General features: G+C 43.4%; 1 protein-coding gene and 1 long non-coding RNA gene across 2 annotated transcripts; one reads left to right on the forward strand and one right to left on the reverse strand.

Annotated features, from left to right (window-relative positions):
• Positions 1 to 609: 609 nt before the first annotated feature.
• Positions 610 to 1,398, reverse strand: LOC123122174 (rhodocoxin). Its single transcript, XM_044542316.1, has one exon. The coding sequence runs from the start codon at positions 1,324 to 1,326 to the stop codon at positions 844 to 846; it is 483 nt and encodes a 160-aa protein (XP_044398251.1). The 5' UTR covers positions 1,327 to 1,398; the 3' UTR covers positions 610 to 843.
• Positions 1,399 to 16,461: 15,063 nt separating this feature from the next.
• Positions 16,462 to 19,752, forward strand: LOC123122175 (uncharacterized). Its single transcript, XR_006460097.1, has 2 exons — positions 16,462 to 17,698; positions 18,843 to 19,752. It is a non-coding gene; the product is annotated as an uncharacterized lncRNA (long non-coding RNA).
• Positions 19,753 to 20,044: the final 292 nt, after the last annotated feature.

Consider the following 20,044-nt stretch of genomic DNA (forward strand, 5'->3'; position numbering starts at 1 on the left):
CCCTATTCAACGACATGTCGACCTACGGCCAGACAACGCAGCTCCAACTCTGACGGAGAACTCAGAAGAACAAAACCAGGCACGGCTGGCGCCACGGAAGATTCGCTGGCATTAGGCTACTGTGGATATATTCTCGAAACCCGATTTACACATGCAAAGCTTGTGAATTTTGAATTGATTCTTGAATTGCTTTTGAAGCATTTTGGTTTACCAACCAATGGTAATCAGACTACAAATGTGACAGCACCGAATTGTTTTGGTCTTCTAAACTGCCATCCTTCTAACGCAAATGTGATATTGCATCTGCTCAAACCCAAGACCATGATCGAAACTACCTACAGAACTCTCGACATGTTAGTTCTAAGTTCTAGCCACATTTGCACTGGTAGTAGCTAAGAACATGATTCAGGACATGTGCATATGGAGTCAGACTACATTTTTCAGGCAGAAAAGCATTTCTGGGTGTTGATTGCTATATGCAATAATACAGAATGGGCAGCAGTTCTCACGGCATCACCATGGAACTATGGAAGCACTAAAAATTCAGTATGAGGAAGAAATGGAATGCAGAGAGGACATGCTGAGCTGCAACCAACAATACATCAAATGTACAAAGCAAAACAAACAACAAACTGACGTAAATGGCAAGGGATTCCACATTACATCATCCACATTCAAACAAAATAAAAGTTTCAGAAACAGCTCTAAGTTTTGCCCATCAAATTCATTATTCTTTCATCAAATCCGTACCATGAAAGGACCGGAAGGGGCGAGGAAGGAAGGCTCGCGGCGTCGAAGGGCCGCACAATTTCGCCTCGCCTCGCCTCGCGGAGGCGGGCCGCATTACGGGATGTCCCAGGGCTTGGGCTCGGGGAGGGCGACGACCATCCCCTGGTGCTCCTTGCCGAGCACGACCTGGCAGCCGAGGCGGGCGTGCTTGTTGAGCTCCCGGTTGCGGGAGGCGCGCGTGAGGACGTAGCGCTCCTCGTAGGAGGCCGCGGGCATCTTCTCGAGCCACTCCTGCGCGATGTGGACCTCGCACTCGGCGGAGCAGGCGTCGATGTCGTCGAGGCGGTGGGAGGCCGCCTCGATGAGCCCCGCGTTGACGAGCGCGCGGAGGAGGGTCTGACCGGCCAGGCCGACCACCTCGCGGCGCCCGCCGTCGAGGTCGATGGCGAGGACGCGCACGATGCGGTCGGCGACCTTGGCGGACGCGGCGGCCGGGGCGGGGGCCGCGGCGGCGGGGGAGACGGCGCAGAAGGGGCGGGCGAGCGCGGGGGCGAGGTGGAGCGGGAGCCGGCGCAGGGCGCGCGCCGCGATCGCCATGGTAGGGTTCGGGGTGGGAGATCTGGGGTGGGGAGGAGGGGGGCGATGCGGACTGGGAAATGGAGAGGGTGGAGGAGGTTGGGGGCGGACAGAAGGTGCCTGGGTCACTGCGGAGTGGGCCTCCCAGGCTTTGTGTGGAACTTTTGTGGGTCCTTCTGTCAGTGTGTACAATGTGGGACAGCACCATGTATTTGGGATCAAATAGACAAATGATGTGAGGGTAATTCTTGGTGCAAAAAATACACACACTGCGAATACGTTTTGAATTAAACAATACTACTTTAAAGTGCACCTTTAATTTTTATGGATGATGTTAGTTTATGCTCATGTTTGGAGTTTTACAAACAAGTCTTGTGATTCGAGGTCTGAGAGATAGTTGTGGCATTGGGAGTTTTATCTTGCACAGTAATAAACAACAATGTAACATCACTTTCTCGTGTTCATTTTCCTTTTTCATGACCTTATTTCCCCAGAACGAGTGCATGCACTCAGCTCTTAGTGGTTATTCTCCGTATAAAATGTATATTCAAACATATTGGACATCACTCTTAGGGGAGAAGACATGCTTCATTGTAATAAAGGTAATAAACAACGATAAAAGAACAAAAGAAAATTGGTGTTGGTACTAAATATTAAATCAACATTATTTTTTATTTGTCATTTTCTCAGGTCAATTACAAAGTACATGCCTTCTCATTTTATCACTGACATATACAACAATAAAAATTGAAATATATTAATCCTAAAGAGGCGAAACACTATATAACATCTAGTATCATCGAGACAATGGACATGCATCTTTCATCACCCCACACTTCCAGCGTGGAACATCCGCAGACCCGAAGAACAAGGTGGTCTTGGAGTACTAAATCTCATGGCCCGCAAATACTACATTCTTGCTGAAAATTTTACACAAGCTCTACAATCATGAAGATATTGCATGGGTTCAACTTATATGTAAAGCCTACTACAAAAGTCCTCCTCCCCATGCTACCAGAAATGTTGGCTCATTTTGGTGGAGAGGTTGTCTCAATCTTATTGACACTTTCATGGGAATCGTATCATGTCAAGTTAACTCTGGTAACACTATGTGATGTAGGCTCATGCCCTTGTTTGCCCGATCTTCACGAATTGGAGGTGGATGTGAGGAAGAACACAAGGGGGAATCACGCAATAGGACACTATTGGACAAGGTCCACACACAAGCACTCAAATCACAAGACAAGGGGAGGGATCTCAAGCATCCAACAACAACAAAGGAAAAGATACAAATGGTAGTTCATCTAAAACTCAAAGAGAAATGGGTCTTAAGTTCCATGGAGGAATCTTCTCCTAAGAGGCCTTGACAACCATACATGGTTCTTCCCCTAAGGGGTCTTGACAACCATAAATGGTTCTTCTCTTAAGAGGAGTCCGACATGAGGAGATATATGAACTAAGCTCTATAGTTTTGGTCCTAATCTTAGATGACCCTAAATCTAAGGTGGGTGAAGGGAATATATATAGGTCCTGCCATGAAAAGGTAAGTGAGGAGGGGATACATGGGCTTGGCCCAACTCAGTGCACGCAAGTACGAGTTGGAGGTTTCGACATGTCGAACACTCCGAGGTAATTTCTAGGCAATGTCCGACATGGACGAGAGCTCGGGGTATGTCGGAGGTTAAGTTCGACTGTCCAAGTTTCCTGCAAGTTGTAGGTTGGCTTCTTCCTTGTGATTCCTTCTTTGCTTCCAAGCTTCCCTCTTGGATGGTGTAGTTGTTCTATTGCACCTGAAGTCCTCCTCGTCATCCGTGAAGCTCCGCTCAAACCTATACATGCACAATGGAGGGTCAAGTAGTATACCATCATTGAAGGGGACAAAAAGACACGTGTAAAGGAGAAGATACATTTTTATATGTTCGAGTAGATGTTGCATGTGTTTCTTGACATGGTGATGTCCATAGGATACTCCGCATCACTATGCCCTTGTGGCAAGACATGGAATAGTAATATCATGCACAGAACTTTTTTACGGCTCACACTTTTGCAAAAAAAATGATAACATATCCATGCAACAATCTATGAAGATGATTTCAAACAATACTAGCAAAAGATCCCATGTGTTGCAACGGGAGTGAAAATAACACATGCTCTTAGCCCAATAACCATGACTCATGACCTTAATAGGTCCATGTCCATTATTTCAACATAGCATCACATTTGTGTTGCCGACGGTGGCCTCGGTGCTCACAGAATGAAAACACGTTTGATTGTGGTTAGTCCTAAGGCCTCTCTCTCTCTCTCTCTCTCTCTCTCTCTCTCTCTCTCTCTCTCTCTCTCTCTTGCGCGCGCGCGCAAGCGCACTCGCTCGAAATAAGATGAAAAATATGTTGTCTTTCCCTGATTGGTTTTTCAGAGGTGTGCATGCATGGTTATCGATGTTTTCTTTCCTCTCAATCTGGTTTTAATGAGTGTTTATTTGCAATTCGGTCATCGTCGGTATGAAAGAAAAAGAAATTGTGCATTATAGATTAAGTTTGCACCCAAAAAAATATTTTAGGAATATGTAACAGCTAAAAATAACATCATATTTGGATTCTACATATTTTTCTAATCAAATTTAATATATAACATGTTGAAATTGGAGTTGTGGTTTAAAAGATATGGATGATTTAAAAAATCATTATTTTAGATAAACTGTGGATTGCTTAATCAAAAAAATCAGGGGGGGTCTATTAAAACGCAAAATAAAAATGATTCCTCTCACTTAAATATGAACTCCGGGTTGACTACCTGAAACAGTCATGGGGTTTTCTGAGAAAATGCAAAAAATGGTTCAGCTCGGACTGAAGTGTGGAGTGCGGGTTGATTTTGACAAACTGCAGGGGCCTTTTTGCAAAAATGTGTGACGGACGGACAGAAGCCATCTGTGCTTTATTATTAGGTAGAGATTTCTGATTTGTTCAACCTACCATTATCATTGGAGGCTCACCAGCAACTCCACAATCACCAAGATAGAATTAACTAAAACACCGATGAGTGATTTTTTCACTCATTTTAAACCATGTTTGAACTAAATTTTCGTAGCCAATTCTGAGATAATCACTTTGATTTGTCTACTAATGACTAATAAATCCGAATCTTAACTATTTGATGGCTCGGTGTGTGAACAATACAATGATTTATGCTCAATGAGTTTTAGTTATACTGCATTGTGCACATGCGTGCCAGAAATAACTCCACTTGTGTGCATGTGAGTGAGTTGTATTTCCGTAACTTTATGGCACCCTTTTGGACTATGATTTATTTATTATAGTGATGGCATTCATTTTTTTCCATGCTACGATTTCCAATTTTTTTTGTTAATCCTGAGCAACACTACATTTTACTCCCTTCTCTCCAAAGATGTTCTTGTCCACCACTGTGGGAGGCCCGTCATTGCTCTTCTCAAAGTGGAAGCACATCCTCTACATTTCTGTGTTGTGGCCCCTTGTAGCTAAACCTAAAGTAAAATCAAAAGCTTGAAAACCCATACAATAAACTAAAATCACACTAAGCTCCATCTTAATCCAAACCACCAATGCTCGATAAAATGACTGCGACGTTCCACTACATGGAAAAGGTAGAGGATGTGCTTCCACTTCAAGAGAAATGGTGGGGCTCCCATAATGATTTGAAGAACGTATTTGGACAGATAGTATAATATATGGGGCGCTTCATTGTCGATAAAAAGGATGCAAAGCCTATCAAGACAAAAATGCACTCATTTAATTATCAAAAATAATCAACCATTCAAAATAGGTGTTGTAATTTTGGGAAAATGCAACCCGATCATATGCACATAAGTGGAGTCCCACTCAAGACCTTTTATAAGAAGTATTCAAAACAAAGGGAAACAAAATCAAATAGTTTTAAAGTAATTTGTTGAGCACATGGTTGGCAGGAAGGTGCACAATGCGATACATTACAAACACGCATGCCACAAATGATTATATGAAGGAAATATGCCCTAGAGGCAATAATAAAGTTATTATTTATTTCCTTATTTCATGATAAATGTTTATTATTCATGCTAGAATTGTATTAACCGGAAACATAATACATGTGTGAATACATAGAAAAAAAGAGTGTCACTAGTATGCCTCTACTTGACTAGCTCGTCCATCAAAGATGGTTAAGTTTCCTAACCATAGACATGAGTTGTCATTTGATAAACTGGATCACATCATTAGGAGAATGATGTGATTGACTTGACCCATTCCGTTAGCTTAGCACTTGATCGTTTTAGTTTACTGCTATTGCTTTCTTCATAACTTATACATGTTCCTATGACTATGAGATTATGCAACTCCCGATTACCGGAGGATCACTTTGTGTGTTACCAAACGTCACAATGTAACTGGGTGATTATAAAGGTGCTCTACGGGTGTCTCCGATGGTACTTGTTGAGTTGGCATAGATCGAGATTAGGATTTGTCACTCCAATTGTCGGAGAGGTATCTTTGGGCCATCTCGATAATGCACATCACTATAAGCCTTGCAAGAAATGCAACTAATGAGTTAGTTGCGGGATGATGCATTACAGAACGAGTAAAGAGACTTGCCGGTAACGAGATTGAGCTAGGTATTGAGATACCGACGATCGAATCTCGGGCAAGTAACATACCGATGACAAAGGGAACAACGTATGTTGTTATGCGGTTTGACCGATAAATATCTTCGTAGAATATGTAGGGACCAATATGAGCATCCAGGTTCCGCTATTGGTTATTGACCGGAGACGTGTCTCGGTCATGTCTACATAGTTCTCGAACCCGTAGGGTCCGCACGCTTAAAGTTCTATGACGATCGGTGTTATGAGTTTTTGTGTTTTGATATACCGAAGGTAGTTCGGAGTCTCGGATATGATCACGGACATGACGAGGAGTCTCAAAATGGTCGAGATGTAAAGATCGATATATTTGAAGCCTATATTTGGACATCAGAATGGTTCCGGGTGAAATCGGGATTTTACCGGAGTACCGGGAGGTTACCGGAGCCCCCCCGGTAATTGTATGGGCCTTAATGGGCCATAGTGGAGAGAGAGAGAGGAGGAGGAGGAGGCCAGGGCAGACCGCACGCCCCTCCCCCTCTAGTCTGAATTAGACTAGGAGGGGGGGCGCCCCCCTTTCCTTCCTACCTCTCTCCCCTTCCTTCTTTCCTAGTCCAACTAGGGAAGGGGGGAATCCTACTCCCGATGGGAGTAGGACTCCTCCAGGGTGCGCCATAGGGGCCGGCCCTCTCCCCCCTCCTCCACTCCTTTATATACGTGGCCAGGGGCACCCCATAGACACACAAGTTGATCATTGATCTTTCTTAGCCGTGTGCGGTGCCCCCTCCACCATAATCCACCTCGGTCATATCGTAGCGGTGCTTAGGCGAAGCCCTACGTCGGTTACTTCATCAACACCGTCATCACGCCATCGTGCTGACGAAGCTCTTCCCCGAAGCTGTACTGGATCGTGAGTTCGCGAGACATCACCGAGCTGAACGTGTGCTGAACACGGAGGTGCCGTACGTTCGGTACTGAGGATCAGTCGATCGTGAAGACGTACGACTACATCAACTGCGTTGTCATAACGCTTCCGCTTTCGGTCTACGAGGGTACGTGGACACACTCTCCCCTCTCGTTGCTATGCATCACCATGATCTTGCGTGTGCGTAAGAATTTTTTTGAAATTACTACGTTCCCCAACAGTGGCATCCGAGCCAGGTTTATGCGTAGATGTTATATGCACAAGTAGAACACAAGTGAGTTGTGGTTGATACAAGTCATACTGCTTACCAGCATGTCATACTTTGGTTCGGCGGCATTGTTGGATGAAGCGGCCCGGACCGACATTACGCGTACGCTTACGCGAGACTGGTTCTACCGACATGCTTCGCACACAGGTGGCTGGCGGGTGTCAGTTTCTCCAACTTTAGTTGAACTTAGTGTGATTATGCCCGGTCCTTGTTGAAGGTTAAAACAGCACTAATTTGACGAAATATCGTTGTGGTTTTGATGCGTAGGTAAGAACGGTTCTTGCTCAGCCCGTAGCAGCCACGTAAAACTTGCAACAACAAAGTAGAGGACGTCTAACTTATTTTTGCAGGGCATGTTGTGATGTGATATGGTCAAGGCATGATGCTATATTTTATTGTATGAGATGATCATGTTTTGTAACGGAGTTATCGGTAACTGGCAGGAGCCATATGGTTGTCGCTTTATTGTATGCAATGCAATCGCCCTATAATTGCTTTACTTTATCACTAAGCGGTAGCGATAGTCGTAGAAGCAATAGTTGGCGAGACGACAATGATGCTATGATGGAGATCAAGGTGTCGCGCCGGTGACGATGGTGATCATAACGGTGCTTTGGAGATGGAGGTCAAAGGCACAAGATGATGATGGCCATATCATATCACTTATATTGATTGCATGTGATGTTTATCCTTTATGCATCTTATTCTGCTTTGATTGACGGTAGCATATAATATGATCTCTCACTAAATTTCAAGGTACAAGTGTTCTCCCTAAGTATGCACCGTTGCCAAAGTTCGTCGTGCCGAGACACCACGTGATGATCGAGTGTGATAAGCTCTACATTCACATACAATGGGTGCAAGCCAGTCTTGCACACACAGAAATACTCGGGTTAAACTTGACGAGCCTAGCATATGCAGATATGACCTCGGAACACTGAGACCGAAAGGTCGAGCGTGAATCATATAGTAGATATGATCAACATAGTGATGTTCACCATTGAAAACTACTCCATTTCACGTGATGATCGGACATGGTTTATTTGATTTGGATCACGTGATCACTTAGATGATTAGAGGGATGTCTATCTAAGTGGGAGTTCTTAAATATGATTAATTGAACTTTAATTTATCATAAACTTAGTACCTGATAGTATTTTGCTTGTCTATGTTGTTGTAGATAGATGGCCCGTGCTGTTGTTCCGTTGAATTTTAATGCGTTCCTTGAGAAAGCAAAGTTGAAAGATGATGGTAGCAATTACACGGACTGGGTCCGTAACCTGAGGATTTATCCTCATTGCTGCACAGAAGAATTACGTCCTGGAAGCACCGCTAGGTGCCAAACCTGCTGCAGGAGCTGAACCAGATGTTATGAACGTCTAGCAAAGCAAAGCTGATGACTACTCGATAGTTCAGTGTGCCATGCTTTAGAGCTTAGAACCGGGACTTCAACGACGTTTTGAACGTCATCGAGCATATGAGATGTTCCAGGAGTTAAAGTTAATATTTCAAGCAAATGCCCGGATTGAGAGATATGAGGTCTCCAATAAGTTCTACAGCTGTAAGATGGAGGAGAATAGTTCTATCAGTGAACATATACTCAGAATGTCTGGGTATAACAATCACTTGATTCAACTGGGAGTTAATCTTCCGGATGATAGCATGATTGACAGAATTCTTCAATCACTGCCACCAAGCTACAAGAGCTTCGTGATGAACTATAACATGCAAGGGATGAATAAGACAATTCCCGAGCTCTTCACGATGCTAAAAGCTGCGGAGGTAGAAATAAAAAAGGAGCATCAAGTGTTGATGGTCAATAAGACCACCAATTTCAAGAAAAAGGGTAAAGGGAAGAAGAAGGGGAACTTCAAGAAGAACGGCAAACAAGTTGTAGCTCAAGAGAAGAAACCCAAGTCTGGACCTAAGCTTGATACTAAGTGCTTCTACTGCAAAGGGACTGGTCACTGGAAGCGGAACTGCCGCAAGTATTTGGCGGATAAGAAGGATGGCAAGGTGAACAAAGGTATATGTGATATACATGTTATTGCTGTGTACCTTACTAAAGCTCGCAGTAGCACCTGGTATTTGATACTGGTTCTGTTGCTAACATTTGCAACTCGAAACAGGGACTACGGATTAAGCGAAGATTGGCTAAGGATGAGGTGACGATGCGCGTGGGAAATGGTTCCAAAGTCGATGTGATCGCCGTCGGCACGCTACCTCTACATCTACCTTCGGGATTAGTTTTAGACCTGAATAATTGTTATTTGGTGCCAGTGTTAAGCATGAACATTATATCTAGATCTTGTTTGATGCGAGACGGTTATTCATTTAAATCAGAGAATAATGGTTGTTCTATTTATATGAGTAATATCTTTTATGGTCATGCACCCTTGAAGAGTGGTCTATTTTTAATGAATCTCAATAGTAGTGATACACATATTCATAATGTTGAAGCCAAAAGATGCAGAGTTGATAATGATAGTGCAACTTATTTGTGGCACTGCCGTTTGGGTCATATTGGTGTAAAGCGCATGAAGAAACTCCATACTGATGGACTTTTGGAATCACTTGATACTTGCGAACCATGCCTCATGGGCAAGATGACTAAAACGCCGTTCTCCGGAACAATGGAGCGAGCAACAGATTTGTTGGAAATCATACATACTGATGTATGTGGTCCGATGAATATTGAGGCTCGCAGCGGGTATCGTTATTTTCTCACCTTCACAGATGATTTGAGCAGATATGGGTATATCTACTTAATGAAACATAAGTCTGAAACATTTGAAAAGTTCAAAGAATTTCAGAGTGAAGTGGAAAATCATCGTAACAAGAAAATAAAATTTCTACGATCTGATCGTGGAGGAGAATATTTGAGTTACGAGTTTGGTCTTCATTTGAAACAATACGGAATAGTTTCGCAACTCACGCCATGCGGAACACCACAGCGTAATGGTGTGTCCGAACGTCGTAATCGTACTTTACTTGATATGGTGCGATCTATGATGTCTCTTATCGATATACCGCTATCGTTTTGGGGTTATGCTTTGGAGACAACTGCATTCATGTTAAATAGGGCACCATCTAAATTCGTTGAGACGACGCCTTATGAACTGTGGTTTGGCAAGAAACCAAAGTTGTCGTTTCTTAAAGTTTGGGGTTGCGATGCTTATGTGAAAAAGCTTCAACCTGATAAGCTTGAACCCAAATTGGAGAAATGTGTCTTCATAGGATACCCAAAGGAGACTGTTGGGTACACCTTCTATCACAGATCCGAAGGCAAGACATTTGTTGCTAAAAATGGATCCTTTCTAGAGAGGGAGTTTCTCTCGAAAGAAGTAAGTGGGAGGAAAGTAGAACTTGATGAGGTAACTGTACCTGCTCCCTTATTGGAGAGTAGTTCATCACAGAAACCGGTTCCTGTGACACCTACACCAATTAGTGAGGAAGCTAATGATGATGATCATGAAACTTCAGATCAAGTTACTACCGAACCTCGTAGGTCAACCAGAGTAAGATCCGCACCAGAGTGGTACGGTAATTCTGTTATGGAAGTCATGTTACTTGACCATGACGAACCTACGAACTATGAGGAAGCGATGATGAGCCCAGATTCCGCAAAATGGCTTGAGGCCATGAAATCTGAGATGGGATCCATGTATGAGAACAAAGTGTGGACTTTGGTTGACTTGCCCGATGATGGCAAGCCATAGAAAATAAATGGATCTTCAAAAAGAAGACTGACGCTGATGGTAATGTTATTGTCTACAAAGCTCGACTTGTTGCGAAAGGTTTTCGACAAGTTCAAGGGGCTGACTACGATGAGACTTTCTCACCCGTAGCGATGCTTAAGTCTGTCTGAATTATGTTAGCAATTGCCGCATTTTATGATTATGAAATTTGGCAAATGGATGTCAAAACTGCATTCCTGAATGGATTTCTAGAAGAAGAGTTGTATATGATGCAACCAGAAGGTTTTGTCGATCCAAAAGGTACTAACAAAGTGTGCAAGCTCCAACGATCCATTTATGGACTGGTGCAAGCCTCTCGGAGTTGGAATAAACGTTTTGATAGTGTGATCAAAGCATATGGTTTTATACAAACTTTTGGAGAAGCCTGTATTTACAAGAAAGTGAGTGGGAGCTCTGTAGCATTTCTAATATTATATGTGGATGACATATTGTTGATTGGAAATGATATAGAATTTCTGGATAGCATAAAAGGATACTTGAATAAAAGTTTTTCAAAGAAAGACCTCGGTGAAGCTGCTTATATATTAGGCATCAAGATCTATAGAGATAGATCGAGACACTTAATTGGACTTTCACAAAGCACATACCTTGATAAAGTTTTGAAGAAATTCAAAATGGATCAAGCAAAGAAAGGGTTCTTGCCTGTGTTACAAGGTGTGAAGTTGAGTAAGACTCAATGCCCGACCACTGCAGAAGATAGAGAGAAAATGAAAAGTGTTCCTTATGCTTTAGCCATAGGCTCTATGATGTATGCAATGCTGTGTACAAGACCTGATGTGTGCCTTGCTATTAGTTTAGCAGGCAGGTACCAAAGTAATCCAGGAGTGGATCACTGGACAGCGTTCAAGAACATCTTGAAATACCTGAAAAGGACTAAGGATATGTTTCTCGTTTATGGAGGTGACAAAGAGCTCGTCGTAAATGGTTACGTCGATGCAAGCTTTGACACTGATCCGGACGATTCTAAATTGCAAACCGGATACATGTTTATATTGAATGGTGGAGCTGTCAGTTGGAGCAGTTCTAAACAAAGCGTCGTGGCGGGATCTACGTGTGAAGCAGAGTACATAGCTGCTTCAGAAGCAGCAAATGAAGGAGTCTGGATGAAGGAGTTCATATCCGATCTAGGTGTAATACCTAGTGCATCGGGTCCAATGAAAATCTTTTGTGACAATACTGGTGCAATTGCCTTGGCAAAGGAATCCATATTTCACAAGAGAACCAAACACATCAAGAGACACTTCAATTCCATCCGCGATCAAGTCCAGGTGGGAGACATAGAGATTTGTAAGATACATACAGATCTGAATGTTGCAGACCCGTTGACTAAGCCTCTCTCACGAGCAAAACATGATCAGCACCAAGGCTCCATGGGTGTTAGAATCATTACCATGTAATCTAGATTATTGACTCTAGTGCAAGTGGGAGACTGAAGGAAATATGCCCTAAAGGCAATAATAAAGTTACTATTTATTTCCTTATTTCATGATAAATGTTTATTATTCATGCTAGAATTGTATTAACCGGAAACATAATACATGTGTGAATACATAGAAAAAAAGAGTGTCACTAGTATGCCTCTACTTGACTAGCTCGTTGATCAAAGATGGTTAAGTTTCCTAACCATAGACATGAGTTGTCATTTGATAAACGGGATCACATCATTAGGAGAATGATGTGATTGACTTGACCCATTCCGTTAGCTTAGCACTTGATCATTTTAGTTTACTGCTATTGCTTTCTTCATAACTTATACATGTTCCTATGACTATGAGATTATGCAACTCCCGATTACCGGAGGATCACTTTGTGTGTTACCAAACATCACAATGTAACTGGGTGATTATAAAGGTGCTCTACAGGTGTCTCCGATGGTACTTGTTGAGTTGACATAGATCGAGATTAGGATTTTTCACTCCAATTGTCGGAGAGGTATCTCTGGGCCCTCTCGGTAATGCACATCACTATAAGCCTTGCAAGAAATGCAACTAATGAGTTAGTTGCGGGATGATGCATTACAGAACGAGTAAAGAGACTTGCCGGTAACGAGATTGAGCTAGGTATTGAGATACCGACGATCGAATATCGAGCAAGTAACATACCGATGACAAAGGGAACAACGTATGTTGTTATGCGGTTTGACCGATAAAGATCTTCGTAGAATATGTAGGAACCAATATGAGCATCCAGGTTCCGCTATTGGTTATTGACCGGAGACGTGTCTCGGTCATGTCTACATAGTTCTCGAACCCGTAGGGTCCGCACGCTTAAAGTTCTGTGACGATCAGTATTATGAGTTTTTGTGTTTTGATGTACCAAAGGTAGTTCGGAGTCCCGGATATGATCACGGACATGACGAGGAGTCTCGAAATGGTCGAGACGTAAAGATCGATATATTGGAAGCCTATATTTGGACATCAGAATGGTTTCGGGTGAAATCGGGATTTTACGGGAGTACTGGGAGGTTACCGGAACCCCCCGGTAATTGTATGGGCCTTAATGGGCCATAGTGGAGAGAGAGGGGAGGCCAGGGCAGGCCGCGCGCCCCCTCCCCCTCTGGTCCGAATTAGACTAGGAGGGGGGCGGCACCCCCCTTCCCTTCCTCCCTCTCTCCCCTTCCTTCTCTCCTAGTCCAACTAGGGAGGGGGGATCCTACTCCCGGTGGGAGTAGGACTCCTCCAGGGCGCACCATAGGTGCCGGCCCTCTCCCCCTCCTCCACTCCTTTATATACGTGGCCAGGGGGCACCCCATAGACACACAAATTGATCATTGATCTTTCTTAGCCGTGTGCGGTGCCCCCCTCCACCATAATCCACCTCGGTCATATCGTAGCGGTGCTTAGGCGAAGCCCTGCGTCGTTTACTTCATCAACACCGTCATCACGCCGTCGTGCTGACGAAGCTCTTCCCCGAAGCTCTACTGGATCGTGAGTTCGCGGACGTCACCGAGCTGAACGTGTGCTCAACACGGAGGTGCCGTACGTTCGGTACTGATGATCGGTCGATCGTGAAGACGTACGACTACATCAACCGCGTTGTCATAACGCTTCCGCTTTCGGTCTACGAGGGTACATGGACACACTCTCCCCTCTCGTTTCTATTGTTGGAAATATGCCCTAGAGGCAATAATAAAATGGTTATTATTATATTTCCTTGTTCATGATAATTGTCTATTGTTCATGCTATAATTGTGTTATCCGGAAATCGTAATACATGTGAATACATAGACCACAACATGTCCCTAGTGAGCCTCTAGTTGACTAGCTCGTTGATCAACAGATAGTCATGGTTCCCTGACTATGGACATTGGATGTCATTGATAACGGGATCACATCATTAGGAGAATGATGTGATGGACAAGACCCAATCCTAAGCATAGCACAAAAGATCGTGTAGTTCGTTTGCTAGAGCTTTTCCAAATGTCAAGTATCATTTCCTTAGACCATGAGATTGTGCAACTCCCGGATACCGTAGGAGTGCTTTGGGTGTGCCAAACGTCACAACGTAACTGGGTGACTATAAAGGTGCACTACGGGTATCTCCGAAAGTGTCTGTTGGGTTGGCACGAATCGAGACTGGGATTTGTCACTCCGTATGACGGAGAGGTATCTCTGGGCCCACTCGGTAATGCATCATCATAATGAGCTCAAAGTGACCAAGTGGTTGGTCATGGGATCATGCATTACGGTACGAGTAAAGTGACTTGCCGGTAACGAGATTGAACAAGGTATTGGGATACCAACGATCGAATCTCGGGCAAGTAACGTACCGATTGACAAAGGGAATTGTATACGGGATTGATTGAATCCTCGACATCGTGGTTCATCCGATGAGATCATCGTGGAACATGTGGGAGCCAACATGGGTATCCAGATCCCGCTGTTGGTTATTGACCGGAGAGTCGTCTCGGTCATGTCTACATGTCTCCCGAACCCGTAGGGTCTACACACTTAAGGTTCGGTGACGCTAGGGTTGTAGAGATATTAGTATGCGGTAACCCGAAAGTTGTTCGGAGTCCCGTATGAGATCCCGGACGTCACGAGGAGTTCCGGAATGGTCCGGAGGTGAAGAATTGTATATAGGAAGTCCAGTTTCGGCCACCGGGAAAGTTTCGGGGGTCACCGATATTGTACCGGGACCACCGGAAGGGTCCCGGGGGTCCACCGGGTGGGGCCACCTATCCCGGAGGGCCCCATGGGCTGAAGTGGGGAAGGGAACCAGCCCCTGGTGGGCTGGTGCGCCCCCCTTGGGCCTCCCCTGCGCCTAGGGTTGGAAACCCTAGGGGTAGGGGGCGCCCCACTTGGCTTGGGGGGCAAGCCACCCCCTTGGCCGCCGCCCCCCTTGGAGATGGGATCTCCCAGGGCCGGCGCCCCCCCCAGGGGGCCTATATAAAGGGGGGAGGGAGGGCAGCCGCAACACAGCCCCTGGCGCCTCCCTCTCCCTCCCGTGACACATCTCCCTCCTCCCGTAGCGCTTGGCGAAGCCCTGTCGGAATCCCGCTACTTCCACCACCACGCCGTCGTGCTGCTGGATCTCCATCAACCTCTCCTTCCCCCTTGCTGGATCAAGAAGGAGGAGACGTCGCTGCTCCGTACGGGTGTTGAACGCGGAGGTGCCGTCCGTTCGACGCTCGGTCATCGGTGATTTGGATCACGACGAGTACGACTCCATCAACCCCGTTCACTTGAACGCTTCCGCTCGCGATCTACAAGGGTATGTAGATGCACTCATCTCTCTCGTTGCTAGATGACTCCATAGATTGATCTTGGTGATGCGTAGAAAATTTTAAATTTCTGCTACGATCCCCAACAGTTATGCATCACCATGATCTTGCGTGTGCGTAGGATTTTTTTTGAAATTACTACGTTCCCCAACACTATATTGTTCATACATCGGTACGACAATTAGTTAAGAGTTTGTATATTTCATCCTTTGTTTTAGTCGAAGACTCAAGAGTTGGTATTTTTCATCCTTTGCGTTGGTTGAAGACTTGGAATCGGTCACATGTAGAGGGGTTGAAGATTCAAACTACAATCTTGAGTACATTAAAGGTTGAAGCTCACATATTCGAAGGGACAACTAGATATTCCAGCTTTATGAACCTGACTTAAGTCACACTAGTATTTACTCATATATGCACACCTCCTATAAAAACACCTCGATTGTTCACATGGTTTTGTGCTAGCAAAAATACCTAACGACCTTTTATAAAAGGGAAAACAAAAATACCTAATGACCTATTATACCCATAATTGGCCTAATAAGTAGGTATTAAACTTGGGGCAATCGCAGACGAGAATGAAATACTAGAAGTGCTGTATATTTTTGTCACTAATTTGTGTGCACTCGCGTCACAAAATTGAGGTGCAACTGCACTGTCACAAAATTTCCAAATAACAATCTTGATAGAAATCCACACCACATTTAGATATATTAAAACTGAGCACCCTCCCAGCCCTCTCAGACCATCAGCATTTCAGCCGTTAGATCTTGAGTCAAAATCGTTTCTGGCCATTGGATGGTTGTTTTATCCCACGTTCTCTCGCTAAGTGGGCTAAATGTCCTAAAGGGCAGCTACTCCGGCGGCAATTTCTGAGCACTCTGGTTGATTGGGCCTAGCTGCCCCACAAAGCCCACGAAGAAATTTACACATCGAAGAAAAGGGCGAGCGACTACTCTCGAGAAACCTAGGTACGCCGCCGCCGCCGCTATCGTCCACGCTATCCCTCCCGTCACGCGCCCTCACGCCACCTCGCCGGCGGCCTCCGCCCCTCCTATCCTCTCCCCCAAAGTTGCCGACCTCGTCTCCCACCCTCTCCTCCTCACCTCATCAGAAGATAAGAGAAGAGAAGAGGGAGATCGACCAGGTCAGGCGCAGGCCATGGCGGCGGCCAGATCCGCCACGGCCGCAACGACCTCGCCAAGGATCAGGATATTTGCCGCCACAGAGATCACGACCAGCGACCAATCTGTCCTGCGTCACCTTCACCGACGTCGCGGCTCATAGGCGACGCGACAATGAACCAGGCCGCCACGAACCCCGTCGACACTGTCTTCTGTGAGAACTGCCAACTGACTGTCACCTGCTAATTTTCCTTTTTTTGTTTAGGGGCAGTCTTTTTTTGCATGGTAAGGGCAGGCCTTCTGTTAGTTAATCAAGTTTCTCAGGTTCATGTGTTTGTGTAACGGCGTTTTGTGCTTGTGTTGCATATATATTTATCAAAGTAGTATCGACAATATAGACATGCCCAGAGCCTTACATCCCTGCCATCCCTTACATTCTTCAGTTGTCAAATGCCCAACCAGCTATTCAGATTCCTGCATCTTTTTTTCCAGTTTTTTTTCATATTGATCTATGTATTATGGTGAATCCTTCAATCCAAGATTCCATAAGACGATATAGAAGTTTGGGATTAATTGAAGTACAAATATGTATGAGCTGTTGGATGGAGGGTTGGCCAGAATTCCTCTAGCAGTCAGCACAGGAGAGCCAGGACGGTGGCGGTGGAGCCTCCGGCGTCAGGGCACCGCTGCCGTCGTTCCCGCTCCATAGATCACCAACTGGATTCATTGACCGCTGCCTGGATGAAAGCAAGGGAACCCAACCCATCCAGATTCGTCTGATGTGTTCAAGAAATCATCAGTGTTGTCATACATGACAGGCTGATTAACAGGGTCAGTGGATACACACCCATCTTGTTAAAAGTAAAATAATATTCTGTTGGTACATGTTTGTGTATATGATTAGAGATAAAAAATCTGAGTTGTGATGCCTGTGCATTAGTATGGCTCAGGAGTTTTAGCTGGTGGTTTTCAAGATCAATAAGATGGAGTGTTTGTTCGCTGATCCAGTAAGTCCACAATGCACGTGTGTACAAGAATTTTCTGTCTGTATTATTGTACAATGAAAATGTCTTTCTGTTTTTTTCATTCTAATGTAATTACTATGTAGTCACTCCCACTCTTGTTTTTGGCATATTACTGGGACCCTGGAGATATAAAACACACTGTTTACCATACTGTAGGAACCATAAGCAATATATTGCAAAGACATCTTCCTAATTGTAGAATCGTGCACGCTTTTTGGGCACGCACGTACATATATCATAATATGTAATACTAACAAACAGATGATTTAACAAGCCAGATCTACTTGAGCAAATGTACCCGCCACTTTCTTGGGACATTTAATTGCCCATAGAATCGCCCCAGCTTTGATAGTTGGGACTGGAAGGACATTATCTGTCTTGTTAAAAGTCTTGATTGTATATACTAAGAGCATAGGACTCCACATGCTAACGATTTCTTATGAAAAACAATCTTCACAAAAACTGATCCCTACCTACGTCGACTCACATCAAAACCATTGGCATTCAGTTACCTCTTATATACAACCTCCACCTGGGCCTAGGACTGATTACTTAGGCCAGTATTATTTATCCTTTTATTAGATAAATAAATATGTGTGCATAGGTGAATCATTGATGTGGGAATGATGTTGATACTTGGTACACAATATGATCTCTCTTAATACGATAGTGCATTTCCCTCGACATTTTCCCTGTTTTTACTGGTCTTTGATCTTTTTTTACACAAAATAGAATGGAATTATTGGATTTGAAGAAATTTCCCTTGCGCCTCCTGGCAAGAAAATTGACTGAACGTTCAGAAAAGAATCATGGCATTTGCATGGATAGTTTAACTTTAAATATGGCAGTAGATTAAAAAAATCTACTATAAAAATGACACAAAATAGAAAAGTCTGCACCATACAGTGGCACTTAAAGCCTGCATCTCCCATATGATAATTTGTAGTATGAATTTATGCTTAGAGTGATTAGATGGACCTAGAAGAAATGTATAGCCACTGGCACATTTTTGTAGAAGGTTATAAAATTGGAAACAAACTGTAGCGCCTGCTTTACTGTTATCTTCCATTTAAACTATAGCTTTTTGATCTTGCCATCTTTACATGTTGTTTAACATCCTATGCAGCTTGACTTTGATTCAAAGTGCACGAACCTGAATGCAGGCATCATTTTGACTGGAAAGCCTTTCTTTTTTCATTCTTTGAGATCAGTAAACATCATCATGTAATTCAATGCCTGGATAGTTTTGGGCAGCTTTATAATTTAGTAAACAATATTAGCACCTCACTTAATTGAAATTTTGTGTGTGTTTCTTGTGCTCACCTTGCAAGCCCTTAAAAACAAGATGACAAAGAATTTGGTATACATTTCGTAATTAAATGTCTGTCTTATATTGCAATTTATATTATCATCAATGATTGTTTGATGAATAAAATTTCTGTCTTATATTATCAATGATTGTTTGATGAATTTATATTACCTTTTCTACTCCCTCCGTTTCAGTTTACAAGTCCTGCGCGTATACCTAGGTTGCCAATTTTATCACCCTAATATAAACTATATAACACAAAAATTATACCGTTTGAAAATAGAACATCTGAAGTTTATATTGGTATATTTTTTGTAGTATATGACTTGTATTAGGTTGGTCAAATTGACGACCTAGAGGTACGTGCACGTCCTGTAAACTGAGAGGGAGGGAGTAACATAGTAAAGCTATGTTTAGAAGTATCCACTAATTAATTTGTGAGGAGATAAAAAATATGCTTACTCAATGTCATAAATATCGAATGAACCTGTAGAATAATCAGTTGGGTACCTTATGTTAGTTTGAGGGGTTCATAATTTGTACAGTGTTAATTTTCAGTTGAACTATGTATTGTTCTTCCATGTATTTGTATGCAGTGTTGTCCCACCCTATGTTAATTGATAATATTTGACAATAATTGTTATGTATTTTTCATTGTGTATATGTACAGTTTGGATATTGTACCATTTAATTTTTATATATAATTTCAATAGAGTTTTCTTACAAATATTTATATTATTCTTTTATCAAAATGGATTAGTGTGCAAATAGATTCTATGACTGAAGTTGCATCTATAGATATATGTGTCACTATGTCATCCTCCTACTTTGTTTATCATGAAAGTACTACTCTCTCTGATCCATATTAATTTACGCAGGTTTAAATATATTTTAAACCAATGTCAATTAATTTGGATAGGAGGGACTATCAATTTTTGTTGAACCGTATGTATTATTAAAATCCAAATCATTTTATTGATAAAATGGACGGGCGCAGCAACGCACGCCATCGATGATCT

This window comes from Triticum aestivum, chromosome 5D, assembly GCF_018294505.1.
Source record: "Triticum aestivum cultivar Chinese Spring chromosome 5D, IWGSC CS RefSeq v2.1, whole genome shotgun sequence".
Taxonomy (NCBI): domain Eukaryota; kingdom Viridiplantae; phylum Streptophyta; class Magnoliopsida; order Poales; family Poaceae; genus Triticum; species Triticum aestivum.